At 45.8% G+C, this 19628-nt stretch overlaps 1 protein-coding gene across 10 annotated transcripts in view; it reads left to right on the top strand.

Annotated features, from left to right (window-relative positions):
* CLIP2 (CAP-Gly domain containing linker protein 2) overlaps positions 1 to 19628 on the top strand; it is a 62507-nt gene that overhangs the window by 29514 nt on the left and 13365 nt on the right. For 5 of the 10 annotated variants that reach the window (XM_086858923.1, XM_023939086.2, XM_086858922.1 and 2 more), the window contains 6 exons: positions 5194 to 5318; positions 9616 to 9829; positions 10770 to 10967; positions 12104 to 12207; positions 14183 to 14243; positions 18556 to 18660. In XM_086858923.1, the coding sequence (XP_086715049.1) occupies positions 5194 to 5318; positions 9616 to 9829; positions 10770 to 10967; positions 12104 to 12207; positions 14183 to 14243; positions 18556 to 18660 (807 nt within the window). The remainder of the gene's footprint in view (positions 1 to 5193; positions 5319 to 9615; positions 9830 to 10769; positions 10968 to 12103; positions 12208 to 14182; positions 14244 to 18555; positions 18661 to 19628) is intronic. The other 5 variants (XM_086858927.1, XM_086858925.1, XM_086858928.1 and 2 more) reach the window with 1 other exon arrangement.

Here is a 19628-nt window from a genome sequence, read left to right as displayed (position 1 = left end):
GTCAGCTTCAGGATGAGACAAAAGGAGGAGAGGTTTTGCTGGTGAGGTGTGGGATGGAGCGTGGTCTTGGGAGATGCCTGGGCCAAGGAGGCATCAAACATCTCCAGCGTTGTTTGGGATGCTGCTGGATCTTCTGGACATGTCTCCTTCACATTGGTGCAGGAGAACGTGTTCCAAAGTACCTCTTGTATTGGACAAGTCCTGAACTGCGGAAAGTGGAAGTCCTGAACTTTGTGTTGGTGTGTTAGAGCAGCCACACACGGGGGAAAAATCAACCTGAGGATCTGTCCTCTTTTGATGAGTTTATTTGCTCCCATTTTCTCCTTTACCTCTTGCAGGGAGTGGGGAGAGTGTTCAGGTGGGAACTTAAGATTTCAGAAGCAGCAGTCATAGAAGGCAAATTGCAAAGTATAAAATCTGTGGTAAACCTAGGACTGTTCATTCTGAACCAGGCAAGCAATGGAATGATTTTCTCCAGACTTGTTTTACCCCTTTCTTCTCCTGACCATAAGTTCTCTGGGACAGGACCATTTCACCTCAGTAGGGCCCACAGAGTGAATTTTGGCATAGCCACAGGATCCAACCTGGGAGCATCTCTCCCCTGGCTTCTGTTGACTTGTGTTTTGGGAATGCTCTGGGTTTTTAATTTGTTTTTAATGAGGTTGCATCCTTAAAATCCTTCCCTCCCTGCCTGTTAGTTTACCCACCTCAGATGTTATTAGATTAAGTTTCTGCTATGACTTGTTAGTGTAATAAATATCTCCAAAAGAGTGAGCCTGGAATAAGCTTAGTCTCTCACTGGTTCAGAATGTTCAGCTTACAGAAACATCAGGAATTGTTTGCACACAAACACAGAGATCCAGGAAAAGAACAGATAATAACAAGAAGAAATAATTTGCTGTTATGGTGCATTCATGTGTGCTTGGCTTTTATTTTACTTATGGGAGGTGTCAGTCAATCATGTTAGGTACTGGAATACATAAACAATAATTCTGAATTAACTTGAGTTGCCTCAAATTCCTTGAGCAAATCTTTGCTCATCCTCTATGGATTGGTACAGTTTTAATTGTCTTTATAACTCTCAGTGTTTCCTTTTCTAAAAGAGTATATTTTTATTTGAGAGTGGCTTTTAGATGTATGGGATCCACCAAAGGCTTTTCAAATGAGGGAGGACATGTTTTTATTGATTGCTTGTGATGGAGCACAAGGTTGCAGGGGACCCTTCCAGGTTGGCCAGATGGACACCTGGCTCTCTGCAGTCTGGCCTTTTCCTGATGCTGCCTTTCTTTAAGTTCATTAAAGTCCATTATAGCTTGAAGACATTTTTGCTTTTCAGTTACTTTGTTCCAAGACCCTCTCTGACTCTCCAGCACTTACAGAAAGTGACTTCCAGCTTTCCATTAGAAGCTTTCCATTAGAAGAGTTAGATAATATTTGCCTTTGGCACTCGGACTCTTTCCCAGAGATGTAAAAATTGCATTAAAGAGATGAAAAATCTGCCTTGATATTGTAGAACTCATCTCTTGAAGCCTGGCAAATAAATGTGGGACAATTAACCTTTGCTTTCATGACAGTGGAACTTCCCGAAATGGAATAATTGCTGAAGTTGTGTTAATGTGAGGCTGGCTTATTGCTTTTCTGTGGGGAAAGAAGGGATGGAAACAGAGCAGTGGAGCATTTGCTGCCTGGGAGGAATTTCTTCTTGGTTTTTTGCCTAAGAAAATGTATTTTGCATTCTTTGTGGAAAGGCCTTCTTAGCAGCTGAACTCATTCCCCCTTAGATGCCATTGCTTTCTGAAGAAGTGGGGGAAGCATGTGGTTTTATTATATGTCAGCCTAAATAAAAAAATAATTTAAACTGAAAACATTCCCCTTAGAATAGGTATTCTGCCCTTCAGCCATGCTTGTATTTGCTAACTGGAATTGTGCACTTCAGCATTGAAATGGGGTAATAAATAAGACTGCCCAAGGGCCAGGTTATATCCCAGTGGCTGGTTTAGTTTGCCCCAGATACCTTTAGGATGGGTTCCAGGTTTTTTTGCTGGAACTTGCAGGTCTCCAAAGCCAGTGCAGCTGCTGGAGCAGCAGCACTCACAGGCAGAGTCAGTGAAGCAGCACTTCAGCTGACACTGGGCAGGGCTGTGGAGCCTGGGCTGCTGAGAATGGATCCTGGCCTTCCCCCTGAGCCTGTGGTTTTAATCATCTTGTCTGTCTGCTGCCAGTTGTTTTTGCCTGCAGTGTGCTGCAGCTCCTGGCAAATGATGGAAAGCACTCATGAATAAACTAATCAAGTTCTTTCTTCAGTATCCCCCCTCTGTGTCCCTGTCACAGCCCTGCTGGGCCAGCCCAGAGCTGCAGAATGATTGAACCTCCTGAGTGAGAAATCATTTCCTGAGAAGCTCCCTGGGCAGGAGAATTGCAGCCTAAGCCCTTCCCCTTGGGCAGAGACAACTCACTGCTCTGCTGCCACCAAGTCCCTGAGCTGTTCCAGTGCCTGAGACTGAAGCCTTGCTGCAGGAAAAGCATGCAAGGTGTCACTAAGGAAAGATTCCTGCTCTTTATTTTCCTGGTTAACCATTGGAGCCTCTCCCACTTTGTGGAGTCCTAGAGGTGCAGCAATGCAAACAATCACCAGGCATATTCCCTTGTTGCTAACCAGGCAGAAAAGAAGGAAGGATCCCATTCTGTAGTTGTGCCAAGGCAGGATTCTTAGTATTCCACTGCCTCCTTAGAGCTCCATCCATAAGACCAGCAACTGCTGTGTCATGGCTAGAGAGTGGCAGGATGGCAGTGTGGGAGTGCTGGATCTCTGTCCCTGTGGAAGTTTGTGACAGGCAATGGGGAGTGCAGTGTTCCAGCTGTTTGCAGGATTCAAGAGACAAGAAAACATCTAGGAGTCCTAGCTGGAGCTCCTTCCTCTCTAGATAAGATTTTTGCAGGAGTGTGTCGTGTCAGGATAAGGGGAATGGCTTCAAAGTGACAGAGCAGGGTTAAGAGTCGATATTAGGAAATATTCTTCCTGGTGAGGGTGGTGAGGCACAGCTTGTCCAGAGAAGCTGTGCCTGCCCCATCCCTGGAAGCGTTCAGGGCAAGGTTGCACAGGGCTTGGAGCAGCCTGGTGTAGTGGAAGGTGTCCCTGCCTGTGACAAGGGATGGAACAAGATGAACTTTAAGGTCCCTCCCAACCTAAACCATCCTGTTTCTATGCAGTGAAACCAAGAGAGAAATAAATAGCCCAAAGCAGCTGCTCTGCCACCACATTAACCCTTAGAGGCTGTTTGTGCACACACTCCTAACCATTAATTTAGGCTGAGACACCGCCTGGCCCTTGTCTGCTGGGTCTGTAGTTATCTCTAGTTAAACAGGGGTTGTAAATGGACTGTGGTGGAGCAAACTGTGTTACTAACATGGGTGGACTTGGTATCAAAGACAGCCCCAGGAGGGGATGCTGTAATTCCAGGCTTCCCTCTTACACCACCTCCCTAGGATATTATTTTCTCACTGGTGCCTGACAGATAAATGCACAGAAATGTCTTGCATCAGCAGTGCTGTCAGACTCATTGCTGTGCAGCGCTGACTTGTGCTGTGGGGATGGGCAGGCACAAAGATAAGTGGCTGGATGAAAAGAAACTGTAAAAATTCCTGTAGCTTCACTTACAGAGGGCTGGCCTGTAATTCCTGGCTGTCTGTTTCTCCCCTCATCCTAACAGCCAGTTCTGGCATTCTCAGATGACATGGTATTTATCCACTCACATAAAGCTGCTGAGGGTCAGATGGCACATGGAGGTAAGCTGTATTTACAGATAAACCTGACCACAAGCCAGTTCTCCACCTTTCACCAGCTGCTGAACACTGGGACACAGCCCCAGTGTGTGATGGCCACATCTCCCACAGGTACACACATTTACCCCCTGGCATATACAGGTCATTCTTTCAGGACCCACAACCACCCTCTGTAAATCAAATATTATTGTACAGTGATTTTTAATGCTTGGAAGGACTTGAGGTAGGACCCAGATTTCAGAGCTGTGCTGTTTAGTCCATAAAGGTGCAGTTATTTTTAGCCTGGCAAAACTTTTTTTCCCTTTGCATAAGCAATTTTTTTTAGGGATTTAGAACTGGTAAATCTAACATTCCTACCCTGGAATACACAAACCCAGAGATTTCTGCATTCAGCTCTCAGTGTTTTCTGTAGGAAAATAATAATCTGTTGACACTTTTTTATGTTCAATTTAATATTAATAAAATTAGTAACTGCAAGTCATTCAGGATGAAGCTGCAAATTGAATTTTAAAACTTATTTTTAAGCTTTCTTCCTTGAATTTAGGCATTAGCAGAGATAGGCTAAAAAGGCTGAGATCTTAGAAGTATGAACCTTTAGAACCACCCTTCTTTTTTCTTCCTTTTCTCAGCCCAAGTGTCTGAGTGGGAGTGTTTAGCACAGAGGCAGCTGCTGCTCAGTGCCACAAGCTCTCAGAGCAATGATCAAAACACAGCTCCCAAGGCTCCTGCTTGCCCTCCTTCTCCTCAGTAAGCTGCAAACTTCACTTTTAAGTGTAAACTCAGGAGAAAAAGGTGTGATTTATTCTTATTTCTCCATGGTGGGGGAATAAACCTGTGCTGGAGGAGGCCTGGCAGTGAGCTGAGCCCCACTCCCATGCAGTTTGCCAGCACTGGGAATTGCTGTGGGAAGTGTAGATAAAAGTGGAACACCTCTATTTTGAGCAGTTTCTACAAGCTGAGGAGCAGTGAATGCTTTCCTGCCTCGGCTGTCCTCTTGCTGTCCTGTCCCAGTATTCCCAGAGCTGTTGGCTGAAGGAGCACAGGGCTGAAAACCTGTCAGTGCAGGTGATGGCTCTCCAGGCAAGGCAGGTATCAGCTGTGCCTGCAGGGCTTAAACTCCTTTGTGGCCTCAAGTAGCTCGGTGCAATTAGCTGATTCCTTGAAATATGTTTTCATTATATTTACTCTGGTATTTTTCCAGGCAGGCAGTCCCAAAAATCACTTTGGAGAGTTGTTGGAAAGACAATTTTAGTGCTGGGAGAACTCGGTGTGAGAACTACCTGCTGCTTCCATCTGAAACAGGAAACACAGACGCCTTGTCCCCCTCTCTAAATACCTGCCCCAGCTTCAGTCCCCTGGTGTCAGGGCTAGTGCTGCCACCTCTAATCCTCAGCATCTTGTCTCTGGCAGGTCGGTGGGACAAAGACAGGAGTCGTGCGCTACGTGGGAGAGACGGATTTTGCCAAGGGCGAGTGGTGCGGCGTGGAGCTGGACGAGCCCCTGGGGAAGAACGATGGGGCAGTTGCTGGGACAAGGTACTGTGTGTGCTCTGAACCCCAGCCCAGGCCCTGCACACCTCCTGGGGAGGCTGGGGGGGAAAGTGCCATCACCTGGCAGGAGAGGTAGGGCTGTGTTTGGTTGAGGGTAATTTTGAGTCTTTTTGCAGGGAGATCGATACAAAGCTCATCACTGGGGCATTTTAAAGCAGGATCAGATAACTTCTGTGAAGGAGGAACCTGAATGGCTTCAGGAAACAGGAGAAAGTAGGGACAGGAGATAACTTGCAGTGGGATTTAATTTTTGCTAGAAACTGATTCTGTTGATTGTATTAGCTCTGCTTTCTACCACACATTCCTCTCATAAACTTTCTTCTTGTGCTACAAGTCCCCCTGTCAGAACTACAAGAGACAAAGATTTTACTTTCTTTTCTTCTCAGTTTAATGTTTTATTCTGTTCTTACTGGGAACAAATTTCCAGAGAACTGAAAGAATTCTGTCCTTGTACTAATTCTGTAGTGCAATAGGTGTCTGCTGATTGATCTTACCACCTCTGGCTCCATAGGCACCTCCACTCTTTTCCAAAAAAGACCTTGTTAGTATCTCTAAAACTAGGCAGGGACATCTCACAGGCTTGCTGGGAAGCATTTTCTATCCATGTGGAATTTAGTTAAGGGAATGACCCAGGCCTTGGATTTGGGGCTTGGTGGTGCTCAAATCTATTATAGAGCAGCTCTTTGACTGTGCTTCAAATACAGGTGCAACTTAACCCTTGTCCTACACAAGTTCCCTAGGTGGGAAATACTGATGGTTTCTGGGAGCTTCTGAAGGCAGTCTGGCTTTAGAGGTGAGATTTGTCTTTCACAGAATTAACTAGGTTGGAAAAGACTTTTGATATCATCAGGTCCAACCTGTAACTTTGAAACTGTGAGGAGCTGAGAGTTCCTGCCTTGTTAAATCTCAGGTTCTGTAATAAAGGTTTCCCATGTTGGGTCAGCCTTGTTTTGTCCAGCAGCCATGTGCTTTCATTTAAATTAAGAGAAAAGCTGTCTTGTTCAATGTCAGGGCAAGAAAGCAGTAAATGATTGGCAGCAGATGGCTGAGTTCCAGCCTGTTCTCAAAATAAAAGAACCAGGATGGTAGAGAATAAATCATGGAGTGAATGCTGCTTTCTTTATCATACAATTCACACTACTTGGAAGATTAATCTTCAGGGTGCTCAGAATTTGTCTCTGTGCATGTGGATGGTGTGAGAGGCAGATGTGAGTGTTGTGCTGTCTGCCTCTCCTCCTCACCTCTGTTGCTGTGTTTTGAAAATCCACCTTTTGGAAGTCATCTGTCTTCTGAAACTGCTGCATCTTGGCTGAGGCAGTTCTGGTGTGTGCCCTGTCTGCAAAGGCTTCTCCTTTGTTTCACAGTGTTTAGAGCAAGGCTGCAGCATTGTCCATGTCTGTCCTTTTGAGCCTTCATCCAGCCCTTTCATTTTCTGCAGCATGTGCCCGTTTCAACAGCAGTGGTTTGGAGAAGCTAACAGAGTAGAACCAGCTCTCTGTATGGCACCCCTCAGTCGGTCTTCCCTGTTTGCTGTGGCAGCATGGAATTCTTCAGGCTGTCCTGATCTTGTCCTGCCAGGATCAGCCTGGGCAGAGGCTGTCCAGGACTCTGGAGTCTGTGTTTGGGTGATGGTTGCCATCTAGTGAGCATCCCTGGCCTGGCCAGCAAGCCCAGCACTGCCTGCTGCAGCTGCAGGAGGAGAGTGAGCCCAAAACTGGAGCTGAAGGCACTGAGGAAGCATAGAGGCAGCGTGGAGCCTTGGTGACATTGTCCACCTTTGCTGTCATAGGCAGCTCCACTTGAGTGGGTGGTGAATTGGGTGAAATTTGTGGTGAGACACCGATTTTCTTGCAGGTTCAGGTGTGGATCAAGGGAAGGCCAAAGGGCTGGGCTTTCCCAGCTGCTGTGGCTCTGAATTCAGTGGAGGCTGCCTGCAGGCTGTGGAGCAGTAGCAGTGGCCCAGGGGACAGGGTATGACTGTGGGGAGCCCCTCTGTACATCAGATTTGCACTGAGCTTTGCTGCAGCTGCTTTCCTGTCTGCACAGGAGACTACAGAGGTGCTGGTGTGGCTTGGTTTGGTGTCAATCCCACAAAGCCAAGCAAGTTCCATGTACTCATCTCTAGTGATTTAAATGTTACCTGCTTATTTTGCTGTTCTCCCTTCTCTCTCTGCTCCAGTTGGAGTCCTTGCTCACTAAACTCCTAGACATTTTACTTCTGCATTGTTTGTCAGCCTGGGACACTGAAGATTTTTCCATCTATTTCAACATTTCCTGTGCTGTTTTCCACCTGCAGTTTGCATTGACATCACAGCACCACTTTTCTGCCCTGTTTCCTCTCTGTAATGTGAGTAGGGAGCTCCTCCACACCCAGTGAGAGCAGCTCTTGGTTTTCAGATAGATTTATTTTATTTATTTTTTTCCCTGCCAAGTGGTTTGGACCCAATTCCTGCTTCTCAATTATAAAAGTTAATTGCAGCCACTTTTCAATCTGGAACTGAAAGAAAACGGGCAGACAGAGTGATGCAAGTTTGAGCTTGCTAAGAGCTGTCAGAGGCTTTTAAGGGAATTAACATTTGGGATTGTTGTGCAGCCATGAGTAGCAGTCTGTGCTTACACCAGGCAGAGCTGTGTGCCTGCTGGAATTTGGGAAAACGATGCTGTGCAGGGCTTTGGCAAGAGGTCAGCCTGTGGTATGGCTGGTTTTTCAAACCCAAGGGCCTGTGTTGGCAGGAAGTCAAGGAGGCTGAGAGATTTTGGGTTGTAGAGGAGCTGTTTAAAGTTTGTTAGAGAAAAAAAATAGATCTGAGCTGATGTTTAAAAATTAATTTTGTTCTCCTCTGGCTGGAGATCAGGCTGTTCCCTGGCCTCCCCAAGCACACAGGGGTCTGCCTGTGACACAGCTGTATGGCTGCCAGCACTTAAAAATAAAAGGGAGTTGGGGAAACAGCTGCTCACATCTGGAGAGAGAGAAAACTTGTGCTAGTAGAACTGGATTTGTGTAATTTAGTCATTAGAACCTACTTTTTTTATATTAACATAGGACAGATTGTTTTATGACCCAGTGTTTAGTCCTATTCTTGCTGGGAGGCCTGTGAGAAAGCTCTTAAAGGAGCTTTTTGTGTTGGCTGCTCCCCTAAAACTAGGATACACAATGCTGGAGGTGATGTGGTTTTTCCTGCTGCAGTGCAGCTGGCCAGCAGCAAATGAACCTTGGTTCATTTATGCTGGTCAGCCAAGGCCCCAGAGGAGTTTCCAGGGTTTGACACTGAGTTGTGGCTCATTTTTATTCTGGAAGAGGGTTCTGGAGAGACAGAATCTTTGGGCTCACTGCAGCTGTGGAAGAGACCATGCACTGTCATTGTCTGACCCTCCCTTTTCCAAGTTTGTTTGCATGGGAAACAGTTTCTCTGGCACCTGAAGGAGGTGGCACACGCTGGAGTTTGCTGTAATGGTATTTTTAGTTTCAAAGGTTTGAGGTTTCTCCTGTTTTGGTAGGGAAGATTTTCCCCAGGGAACTTTTATACAGAACTGTGTGATTCAGATCTTTTTGTCTGACAGAGTCACAGGGTGGGTCAGGTTGGAACCACAGTTGGTCATCTAGCCCAGCCTTCCTGCTGAGGAAGGGTTATCCCAGAGCACATGGTGTAGCATTATGTCCAGAAGGTTCTGGAATATCCCTCATGAGGGAGACTCCACACCTTCTCTGGGCAGAGCAGCCTGCTCAAGCCCTGCTCACTGTACATGGAAGAAATTCTTCCTCATGTTTAGCTGGAGCTTCCTGTGGCTTCTTGCCTCATTGCTGAGCTCCACGGCGTGGAGCCTGCTCCATCTTCTGACATCTCCCTGCAGACACGCTCCACTACACCACGATCTTCAAAGCTGGGTGAAGGGCACAGGCAAATTTGGGAAGATTGGTTGGTAAGGAAGGGGTGCTCGTGCTGTGGCTGTGGTTATGTTCTGGGAGATGGGAGATGGGCTCTCCAGGCTGCCAGCTGTGTCTTTCCTGGCATCTTATCAAATGCACAGCAACCTAGTGCTTGGCAATTACCTCAGGTCTCCCTGCTGAAACACCACAAATGCAAACATGGAGTTGCCAGCACTACAGGTAGGAAAGGAGAATAATCCTGCTATTTGTACACAGGAAACAAGGCCACAGCAAAGCACCCAGGGATCATCTGTGGGCTGGGGTTTTTGGACTGCTTGGCAGTGCCATTGTGCAAAGCTTGGGTAGAGATGGCTGCTCTGCCACGTCTCACTTGGTGCATCTCCTGTGTCCCAGGTATTTCCAGTGCCCACCCAAGTTTGGCCTCTTTGCTCCCATCCACAAGGTGATCCGGATCGGGTTCCCATCAACCAGCCCTGCCAAGGCCAAGAAGAGCAAGAGGATGGCCATGGGAGTGTCAGCCCTGACCCACAGCCCCAGCAGCTCCTCCATCAGCTCTGTCAGCTCCGTGGCCTCCTCAGTCGGGGGCAGGCCCAGCCGTAGCGGGCTGGTAAGTGGCTCCTGCGTGGTCCCTGCAGCCTCAGTCTACCTTTGTGACCCTTTGTGGCCCAACTTCACAAAGCAGGAGGGTTGGGGTTTTCTTCCAGTGCAGCTGCTCCTTCGCCATTCCTGAGGTGAGGGGAGTGGAGTGTTGGGAGGGTGTCACAAACAGTCTCCCTCCATGGACACGGCTCCAAGTAACACACACCAAGTAACTGTGACCACTGAGGAGCCTGAAGTACAATTTGCAGTGGGATGAGTCTCAGTTCTGCTGTCAAGAGCAGCTTTACAAGGGATCCCTGCAGAAAAAGGACGCTGTTTCCAGTCTCACGTGGTCGTGCTGCTCCACTGCCCAGCTGGGCAAAGCTCCTGCTGTGACTGTCTCACTCTGGAGGGTGGCGGTGTCCTGCTCACATGCCTGGGGTTTTGGCAGGTGCTCAAGCAGGCAGAAAGCAGAGCAGGCAGTGATATAAAAGTTCTGGCTGTGCTGTGGTGTCACTGCAGAACAGCCGCAGCCCTCTTGGCTGGGGACAAGGGTGCAGTGTCATTCCTGGAAGAATAACCCCATCATGGTCTCCACTTGAGATCATTCTAACCCAGCTGAGCTCACTTTCTGGGGTTTCATCAGTGCAGGCCATCAATAAAATATATCTAAGAAGGCAGATGATACAATGCATGATAATATTTCCTGACCCAGTTCCCACCCCATGTTCTGACCTTTGGGAAACGGTGATTTTATTGCAGTGCAGAAGAGCAATTGAGCTTGTGAGCATTGTCCAGATGTTTCTCAGACTTAACCTCCCCTGTAGGGCCCAGAGCTGGAACTGCAGCTCTGCTCAGCTGAATAAATGATCATTAGGTGAGCAGCATTCCAGATTTAACAGGGGACTTCAGCTATCCTGGACTGGAAAGGCCACAGCTTTACCCCCTCTCTCTTTAACTCTCCCCAGCTGACAGAGACCTCTTCTCGGTATGCCAGGAAAATCTCTGGCACCACAGCTCTGCAGGAGGCACTGAAGGAGAAGCAGCAGCACATTGAGCAGCTGCTGGCAGAGCGTGACCTGGAGCGGGCAGAGGTTGCCAAAGCCACCAGCCACATCTGTGAGGTGGAGAAGGAGATTGCCATCATGAAGGCCCAACACGAGCAGGTAGGAGGTGATAGGGCTTTTTATCACCAGCTCTCAGATATACATGAATATTTGATATCCACTGGAAGTGTCAGATCATAATGTTACCACTGTGTGTGAAACCTGGGCTCTGAATTTTTCTGCCTTTTGTGTTGTGAGTTAAGCTGAGGCTCTTTCTCCACATCCCAGTGTCACATGTTCTACCTCTGCCCTGAGCCAGGAGCTGGAAAAAGTCTGTGCCAGATAAGAGGCAGTAGATAGTCTGTGTCTGGTGGATCAATACATTTCAATGCTGAAATGCAAGTGGAAGGCAAATTTGTTCCCCTCAGCCACTGAATCTGGCTGTGGCTGTGACTGCATTGCAGTGATTTTATGGTGCTGAGAACATCAGTTCATATTCCACTGCTCTCTCACCAGAGAGGATGTTTTTATAACCTTAATAAAGGCAGGAAATCTGGAAGGAAAACAGGCTGATCATATTAGGTTGGTGTTTGTTTATTTGTTTGGTTTTTGCTCAAGCATTTGTACAGAGGATATTTTATGTTTCAAAATGCTTAAAGAGAGTTGTGTTTGTGCTATTTGTCAGTATGTGATTCTTCAGTGTCTGCTGTTGTCCTGAATCCTTGTGCTTGTACAGCCCAGTGAGCTACCTGGGAGCAGGGCTGGCACTGTGTGTTTGTGTGGTGGGTCACACCTGCCTGTCAGAACTGCAGGAGAAATTGGGAAATCAACTGCAAGCTGACACCCTTCTTGTGTGTTGTGTTTTCCAGTAATTATCAGTAACAACTGAATTAACAGAAATCTGAAATTTCTCTCTTGCCTCATGACCGGGGCTGAATTGCACTGGTAAACTCTGACCAGATTTTCAGAACTTTTCAGGCTTCAAGTTCTTAATTCTAATCAGAGCTGGGTTTTCTGAAGGGGTCAGGTCAGAGAGGCACTGAAGCATGGATCACTTCCAGCTGCTGGAGACAGAGCAGTTTTTACTGTCTTGATCCCTACATCCTAAGCTCTTTGGAAAATGTGCTGTTACCACAGCATCCTCTGAAACAGATCATCAAAACTTCCTGTACCCTACTTCTGACCCTTTTTTAAACAGCTTTATACTACTTCAGACATGGCTGACTTTTGTGTCTCGGGCTCCTTTTTTGCTCCAGTATGTCACAGAGGCAGAAGGAAACCTCCAGCGAGCACGAGCCTTGGTGGATGGGATGCAGAAGGAGAAGATTGAGCTGTTGAACCAGCTGGAAGAGGAGAAGAGGTAAAGCAGGATGGATGTGAGGGAGGTGGAGTCATGTGTGGACAGTGATGAAGCCTTCAGGTGGTTTTGGCTTAAGGATGAAGTAAAAATTGGGTCATAAACAGGCATGTGCACTCTGGGCCATCACAGACCCTGCTGTGCACCCTGGATTTGTTGAAGACCCTTTCCTCCCCTCCAGCTGTGATGGGCTGATCTTGAGGATGTTCTTTGTGAGGAAGGGAAGGCAAACTGGAGCACAATCTGACTGTAGTGTGATCCACCATCTCCCCACATCCCAGAGACCCCCAGCCATGCAGATGTCGTGGTGCACACATTTCCCCTCTGGATAAGAGTGAAGACCTGCATGTTATTCTTGGAGTCCAGGTGCTCCATGTATGTAATTAAACTCTTTAGTGGGAATAGAAACACATTTCTGTGTATTAAATAACTGAAAATAGTGTTGATTTCAATTGACTGATGCCCCTCATGAGGATGAAATGTTCTTTCATGCATAAGTCTCCCCATTCTCCTGGTAGGCAGCTGACTTTCCCAGCTCCAGGCAGCCCTTTAACCCAAGACAGCTGAGTTTCCCTCTAAATATCAACAGATGCCTCCCTCCTCTAATTAGAGGAGGTTTAGACAAGGAAGCTTGTTTATGAAGTTAGTTTATGTACACTCACAGCTATTTTTATCTGTAACAGAATCACAGTCCTTACATCTGGCTACTAGCTAAACATCCTCTGCTTTTTTGGGTTTTTTTCTGATCAGTAAAGAGAAAAAGAGGGATGAGGCTAGCAGAAAATGGAATTGTTTTCTACTGTTACTGGCTTCTCTCTTCCAAAAGAGAAGAGTTTCCTTGGCATGTCTCTGGTTTAATGTGCATTTATGCATGACTGGCCTGTACAATTTGTGGGGAAGGCTTCTCTGTCTGCCAGGGTAGCTCACAGTTTCCACGCTGTGGAAACATTAAACACTGCCCACCCTCTGCCAAGGAGGCAGAGGATCCAATTCCCTTGGAATATTTTGTATGGACCCTGTGCATTTGGCACAGGAATTGCCCAGTGCTCAGCTGCAGGACAATAAGGTTTAAATAATCAGTGAAACCTTGTTGTGGTTTGCTTGTTTTCAGGATCCTGTGTCAGAGAGCAGGAGTTGTGTGTCTGAGAGGATGTGCCTTGCAAAAAGGCTGTGTTTGTGTGTGAAAATCTGATTATCACTGTCCTGCCTCATGGTTCTTGCTGCTCAGTTACTGCTGAGCTTTTTGTAGTGAAGAAAGCTGACCTAGAACAGAGGCTGGACAGAGCTAAAGATAAAGTAGGTATTTATTAAAAGGCCTTAAAAGATACACCCTGAGCAGTGCAAGAGCCTGGCCAGGGCTACACCCAAGATGGACCTAAAAATGGTCACAAAATTGATGACTGGTCACGAGGTCTCACATTTTTATAAGTTTTGGTCCATCTGCATATTGGGATTAATTGTCCAATTGCAGCTCCAGGTTATGAAGTCCCACCCTTTTTGTTTTCTCTCTTCAGCCCACTGAAGAGAGCAGTTGTTTCTGCTTTTGGGCCTCAAACTGTGATTGTCTTTGGTATTAAGATAGGAAAGGAATTGTTTTGTCTGCCTGCTCTGTGAAGAGAGCTCACTAACTCTTCATATGAAGCCCAAAACTACCCAGCTAGGAAACAAAGAATATGAAAAATATGAAAGCTAAAACTTAAGGCATCAGCATCCAAAGGTGGTCTGTATCCCTCTCCACTCAGACTTTGATTCTGCAGACCATGACATGATTTTTAATACTGGGTGGGTGGTTTTAGAGCACAAGAAGCTTATCAGTAGTTTTTGGTTAGCTTTTCTATTTGTTGGTAATGATCTCTCCAGTGATGGTTGCAGTAATCCATAAAACCTGATTAATAGTGAAAATATGCCATGTCTGCTCAGCCAGAGGGTGCTGAGCTGAGTGTTCCTGATTGCTCTTTGTGTCCCTTTCCTTCCCCAGGAAAGTGGAGGACTTGCAGTTCCGTGTGGAGGAAGAATCCATTACCAAAGGGGATCTGGAGGTAATTCCTTATCAACTTGCCAAAATGTGGGGTCCAAAGTTGCATGTGGGGCCTCACTTGAGTAACTTCTGCCACCTTTTACCTCCCCTCTAACAATCCTTTATTGATGGCTTTGGACCTGCAGGTGTAAATGGTGAGGATTTTTCTTTGGTGTGGTGCCCAGTGACTGTTCACCCTTGGAGCTGCCTGGAGTTAATCTGTCACTCTGAATTGTTAAAATCTGTATCTGAATGTGTTGGAACTTAGGTTTTTCCACTCTAGAAATGAATTGACAGTTCAATTCCTGTCCCTGCAGTGTCCTGCTCTTAGCAGCTAATGGGGCACACGGAGTCTCCTGGTTGGATGCTGTGTAATATGCATAAAAAATTCTTTTTATATGTATCCTGAGGAATCCTCATGTGGAGTTCACTGCCCAGGAGTGTGGGTTTGACACCAGGATTGAAACCCTGTCAGTGGGAGGGGCTGTGGCTGAGTGATGCTGTTGCAGTGAACATTGTGCAAACTGGAAGTGATGTTGGGGTGAGGTGATGCTGGCCCTTGAGTGGGAGGCTTTTCCATGGGGGAGAAGGAAAAGAAAATCTTTCAGTGAAAGCAAGGCTCTGCTCTCCAAATGTAAATAAATAAATCAAGGGTGTTTTCCATCTCTTTAGCTGGAGTGCCAGGTTAGTAACAGCCAGAAAAGTCAAGGGCCCTGCTCCTGTGCTTCACTGTCACTCATAGCAATAAAAGCCCAGGAAAATAGCAAAAGTAGGAAATGGATATGTTGCTGTGGCTGTGATCCTGTTGGCATAAACCTCTCTTCCTTCACCCAGAAGCTGAGGGAGATGTTTGACAGGGTGTAAATTAGCAGTGAACTGATAGCAGACCTTTGTGGAAGCACAGCAAGTGCAGTCTCTGCCTGTTGTGTGGGTGCAAAATCAGATTTCTGTTCATCCCTGAGCTGACAGCTTTCCCACAGTGCTTTAGAGAAGGGTGGTTGGTCTGTGCATCATTTTCTTTGAGAGCAGTGAATTGTCCCTTTGTAAGCTCCAAGTGTTTAAGCCTGGCTGTGGAATTATGGCAGTGGGACCAGGGTTAGCCAGATGATATATTTGGATGTATTTTTGTTTTAAAAAGCCACCATGCTTAGCAAAATGATGATCTGCTGTGGATAAGGGCTCCTATTCTCAGTTTGGGACTCGCAGTCTTGGATTTAATTTTCCTTTGGGCTGGGAAGGAATTGTTTTGCAATGGGGATATGGCCAAGCTTTCAGCAGGACATCATGGTCCTGTCCTCACTTCCATGCCTGTCTGTAGAAAAGAACAAATAATTTAAGAAATGCTTGATTTCCTCTGGTCCAGGGAACTGGCATGCCCTCCATGAGTCCTGCATCAGTCCCAGCACAGGCATTGGCAGAGGGCTTTGCTGGGGCCAGTTTTTACATCTTGTCTGCCTAATTTGCATTTTCAGACTGAATGATTGACCCACTAGAGTTAATTCTCACCTTCCTGCTTTTTTTATGGAGACAGTTAAGCTTTCCAGAAGCAAGTAATTAACTTAGAGAAAAAAACCCCAGAACTTCTTATTAGAAATGAGGAGGATAAGAGCTCCTTCATGTTGCAGTGTGTTTCCTGGGAAATGGTTTTCCTTGATATTCCTTGTGTAAAATTGCAACAAAGTCAGGCAGTAGCTGCAAGCACAGCCCTTGGCATCCCTCTCTAGAGCTGAGCTAGCCAAAAGCAAAGTCCAGTGACAGCTGCCTGCTTTCCTCTGGTCTTGTTAGTCCTCTCACAGCAGCAGTTTTTCCAGGTATTCAGAGGAGAGTGTTCATTTTGACTTGACAGCCAGTTACAGACGTGATGACAATGGTAAGAACAGATTCTCTGCTCCGTGTTCCCTGGCTCTGGGGTTTCTGCTGAAGGCTTGGCTAAATCCCCTGATGTTTGTCCCAATAGCATGTTTTGAACAAATCTAGGGCTCTTGGGTGTTGAGCACAGCAGACAGCATCCTTGGAAACAATTTGACCAAAGAAGTCCATGTGTTGGTGGCCTGAAGATAAAGATCAAGGTTTTGGACCTCTGATAGAGGGGCTGTGGATTTAACCTTGAAGTTTAGTTATGAACTCAACCCATTTTTGATCCTGGTTGGCAGCTGATGCTCTAGTGATTTGGAAGATGAAAAACAAATGTAGGAAAAGCTTTCAAGAAAGACTTTTTGTGGTGGAAGACCGTGATTTACAGGAAATATTTTCCTCATCAAGGAACTCTCTCAGGCTCATCTCCTGGATCCTGCAGCATGCCTTGAATGCCAGTGGGAAGTCAGTTTGTAATTTGTGAACAGTAATTTAAGGCTAATAGCTGCAAGTAAATCTGAAATTCATATCTGGGCTTCCTCAAAGTGCAGGAGAACTTTGGATTTGAGGTTCTGACTCATACAGGTTAGTACTAGCAAACCAATTTGCATAAAGCTATACAGGATTTAAGAGTTTAGGACTGTAAAACAGTTAATCTGTTTTTAAATTGTTGGTTGGTTGTTTTTTTTCCTCTATTTCCATATGTTTTTCTGGAGTTGGAAAATAGCAGAATTAATAGATACTGAGCAAGAATTTCAGGTGGGACTGAGAGCTCGATTGGGCACTTGTGTTAAACTCCAGAGCCTGGAGAGAATCTCTTTGAGAAGTCCAGAGGTGAGTTTTGTAATAGGTCAGCATGCTCAGCTAGCAAATATCTGATGTGCTGCCACCAGTTAATTAATTGGTATCAATGGAATATTTATTCCTCTTGATTAAAATCAATCCTGGAACTCCCTGTCGAGATGTGAATCTTAGGGCTTTGCAGGAAGCAGAATTAATTTTATTTAATTAATTAAATGCCTTTTTTTTCTTAATTAGGATGCAATAAGCCAACTTCTGCACTTAAGTTATATAGTTTGGGGTTTTGATAATATTTGGGCTCTTGAATCCACATCTTTTTTTCCCCTCCTTCAGGGGTTAAATAAGGCACATAAAATGCAGAGCCATGTGAATATAAATGACAGTTATGTCACCATCTGTAAATACATGTACAATGTTATTTTGCAAGCATGAAACATGGATTTTTTTAAACTTCTGTTTCTATAATTTGTACACAACTAGCCAAGCCTTGTTTTATTGTAGGGCAGGGCTGAAAAATCCTTACAAATGGTTCCAACAGAAAGAGGGGGGGGAAGCAAATAATTATTTGGAAAATGAAGGGCAAAAAATGGGGGTAAAAATGGTCCTGAGCAGGTTTGTTTGCTTTTGGTTAGATTAATTTTATTGTTTGATAGATGAATTAAGTTTAAGGAAAATGTGGGTTTTGTAAGCCTAAAAGATGTGAAGGCCAGAGTGTGCATGAACCTTCCTGTGTCTCCTTTCTTTTATTTATAGGGAATTTTATTTCAGTTTATTTCACTATTACAGTGGTGGTTGTGGAGTGCTGAGCTTTGCCACCAAGTGCAGCTTTATGTTACTTCAGCTTTAAAAGTGAAGGGCACTGAGGCAACGCTCAGAGCCAGTGCTCCTGGATTTGGGTAGATTACATGAACTTTTTGTGCACAGTTGAATTTGTCAAAGAAAAACCCCCTGAAAACAAACCACCAACCAGCCAACCAAAAATCCCAAAACCAACCAACCAAAAGAAGCTCTGTTTTCTTGTGCCAAAATTAGTAGAGTCTTACTGTACAAAAATCACTTTGAAATTCGTGTCAGGCCCATTCAAACTCAAAGCACTGATTTCTAGAGCAGTTTGGTGTCTCAATTCCCTGATCTCTTCAGCGCAGTGTATTTTTTGTTTTACAACATGCCACGTACAGCATGACCTGGGGTGTTTTATCCCCACTTAGTGTAGGACTCACACTGTGTCCAGAGCAAAAATAAAGGTTGGGAACATCTGACTCTTTCCAGTCTACCTTGTGATTCTTCTTGAGGAAAGATGTGGAGAATCATTGCAGCATCTTTGCATTCTCTATGTGTACAAGGGCCTTGTGGGAGCTTTGCCTTTTAGGAAGTGTCTTCAGTTGATGCAGCAAAACACTGAAGCAGGTTTCTAATGCAGAAGGATGCTTTCCTATCACAGACTCAATTTTCTTATGAAGAGCCACTACAAGTACCACGTAAAATCCCTTAGGGACCATTTTCTGTTCGGTTGGATTTTTCCTCCTTGCTTGGGTTTTTATTCTCTTCCTGTTGTGAACTGCCTTTCCTTGTCTTTTATGCTGGAGATGATGTTGCAGCCTTCTCTTTCCCTCTCTCTCTCTCTCCCTCCCTTCCCCTACTCCCATCTCCACTGTTCTTTTTTCCCTCTGTGTGAGCAGACTCAGACGCAGTTGGAGCATGCCCGAATACGGGAGCTCGAGCAGAGCCTGCTGTTTGAGAAGGCACAGGCTGAAAAACTCCTCAGAGAATTAGAGGACACCAGGGTAATGGACCCTCACTTGCCCTGCCTGCAGACAGCGCTTGCACTGCCCTGGTGCTCGTGATGCCTTGCTTTGGGTTTCTTTCTTTTTGGTTTTTTGTGGGGGTTGATTGATTTTGGCTTGGTTTTTTTTTTTTTCTGTTTGTTTTGTTTTTTATTTGCTCTCTTTCCCAGAAATAGTAAAGTATATGATTTCTAGCTTTGCTTCTCTTGTGGGGAACTCGTTTCTCAGACTGAGTTTGCTTCCCTGCCCCACGCCACCATCTGACACATGAGCTCTTACAATTCATACATATCCCAATAATATCCACACCCTGCACAATTCATTCTGCTTCGAGGCTCCCCCAGGCTGTAAGAGGAAATAACATTGCAATCAACATTCCAGTGTCCCCTGCCCCTTGTGGGAGCTGCCATCTGAAGTGGAAGGTACTGCTGAATGCAGGTGGGCCTGCAGCAGGACAGGCTGCCCAGAGCAATCCTAAAAAAGCAGCCAGATGTGGAAAGGGCTTTTTCATGCTCATGTGGTGTGGGACGCAGCAAACTTGCTGCAGTGTGAGCAGCAATGGGTTTGAGAGCTGTAGAAAACACAAATGTGAGGGTCTCCAAAAGGTGTGGATGGTTTGAAGCACCCTGTGCCCATCTAAAATAATGACCACCAGCCTCCTGGGCTGATGGCTGCTGGGGAAATGGCAATTGAAACGGAGTAAAATTGATCTCTTGGAGTTTGGCTCGCTTTCCTTCTTTCTTTTGCCTTTTTCTAATATTTCATCCTCTTCTCCATCCGTAGTGGCAGCACCCTGTACTCCCTGTGACGTGCAGGGAGTTCAGCCCTGCCAGGTTACATTCAGATGGCAAAACATGGATCCATAGCCCTTAAGCTCAATGTGTACCATGGCCAGATTTTATTGTCTTGCATCCTCTAGCCTCCTTTGTTATTTTGACTTTGCCAATAAACTCTAACAAGTACTCATA

Source organism: Cyanistes caeruleus, chromosome 21 (assembly GCF_971803275.1).
Source record: "Cyanistes caeruleus chromosome 21, bCyaCae1.hap1.1, whole genome shotgun sequence".
Lineage (NCBI taxonomy): Eukaryota > Metazoa > Chordata > Aves > Passeriformes > Paridae > Cyanistes > Cyanistes caeruleus.
The sequence above is the reverse complement of the archived record's forward strand: the minus strand, read 5'-3'. Positions and strand labels throughout refer to the sequence as shown.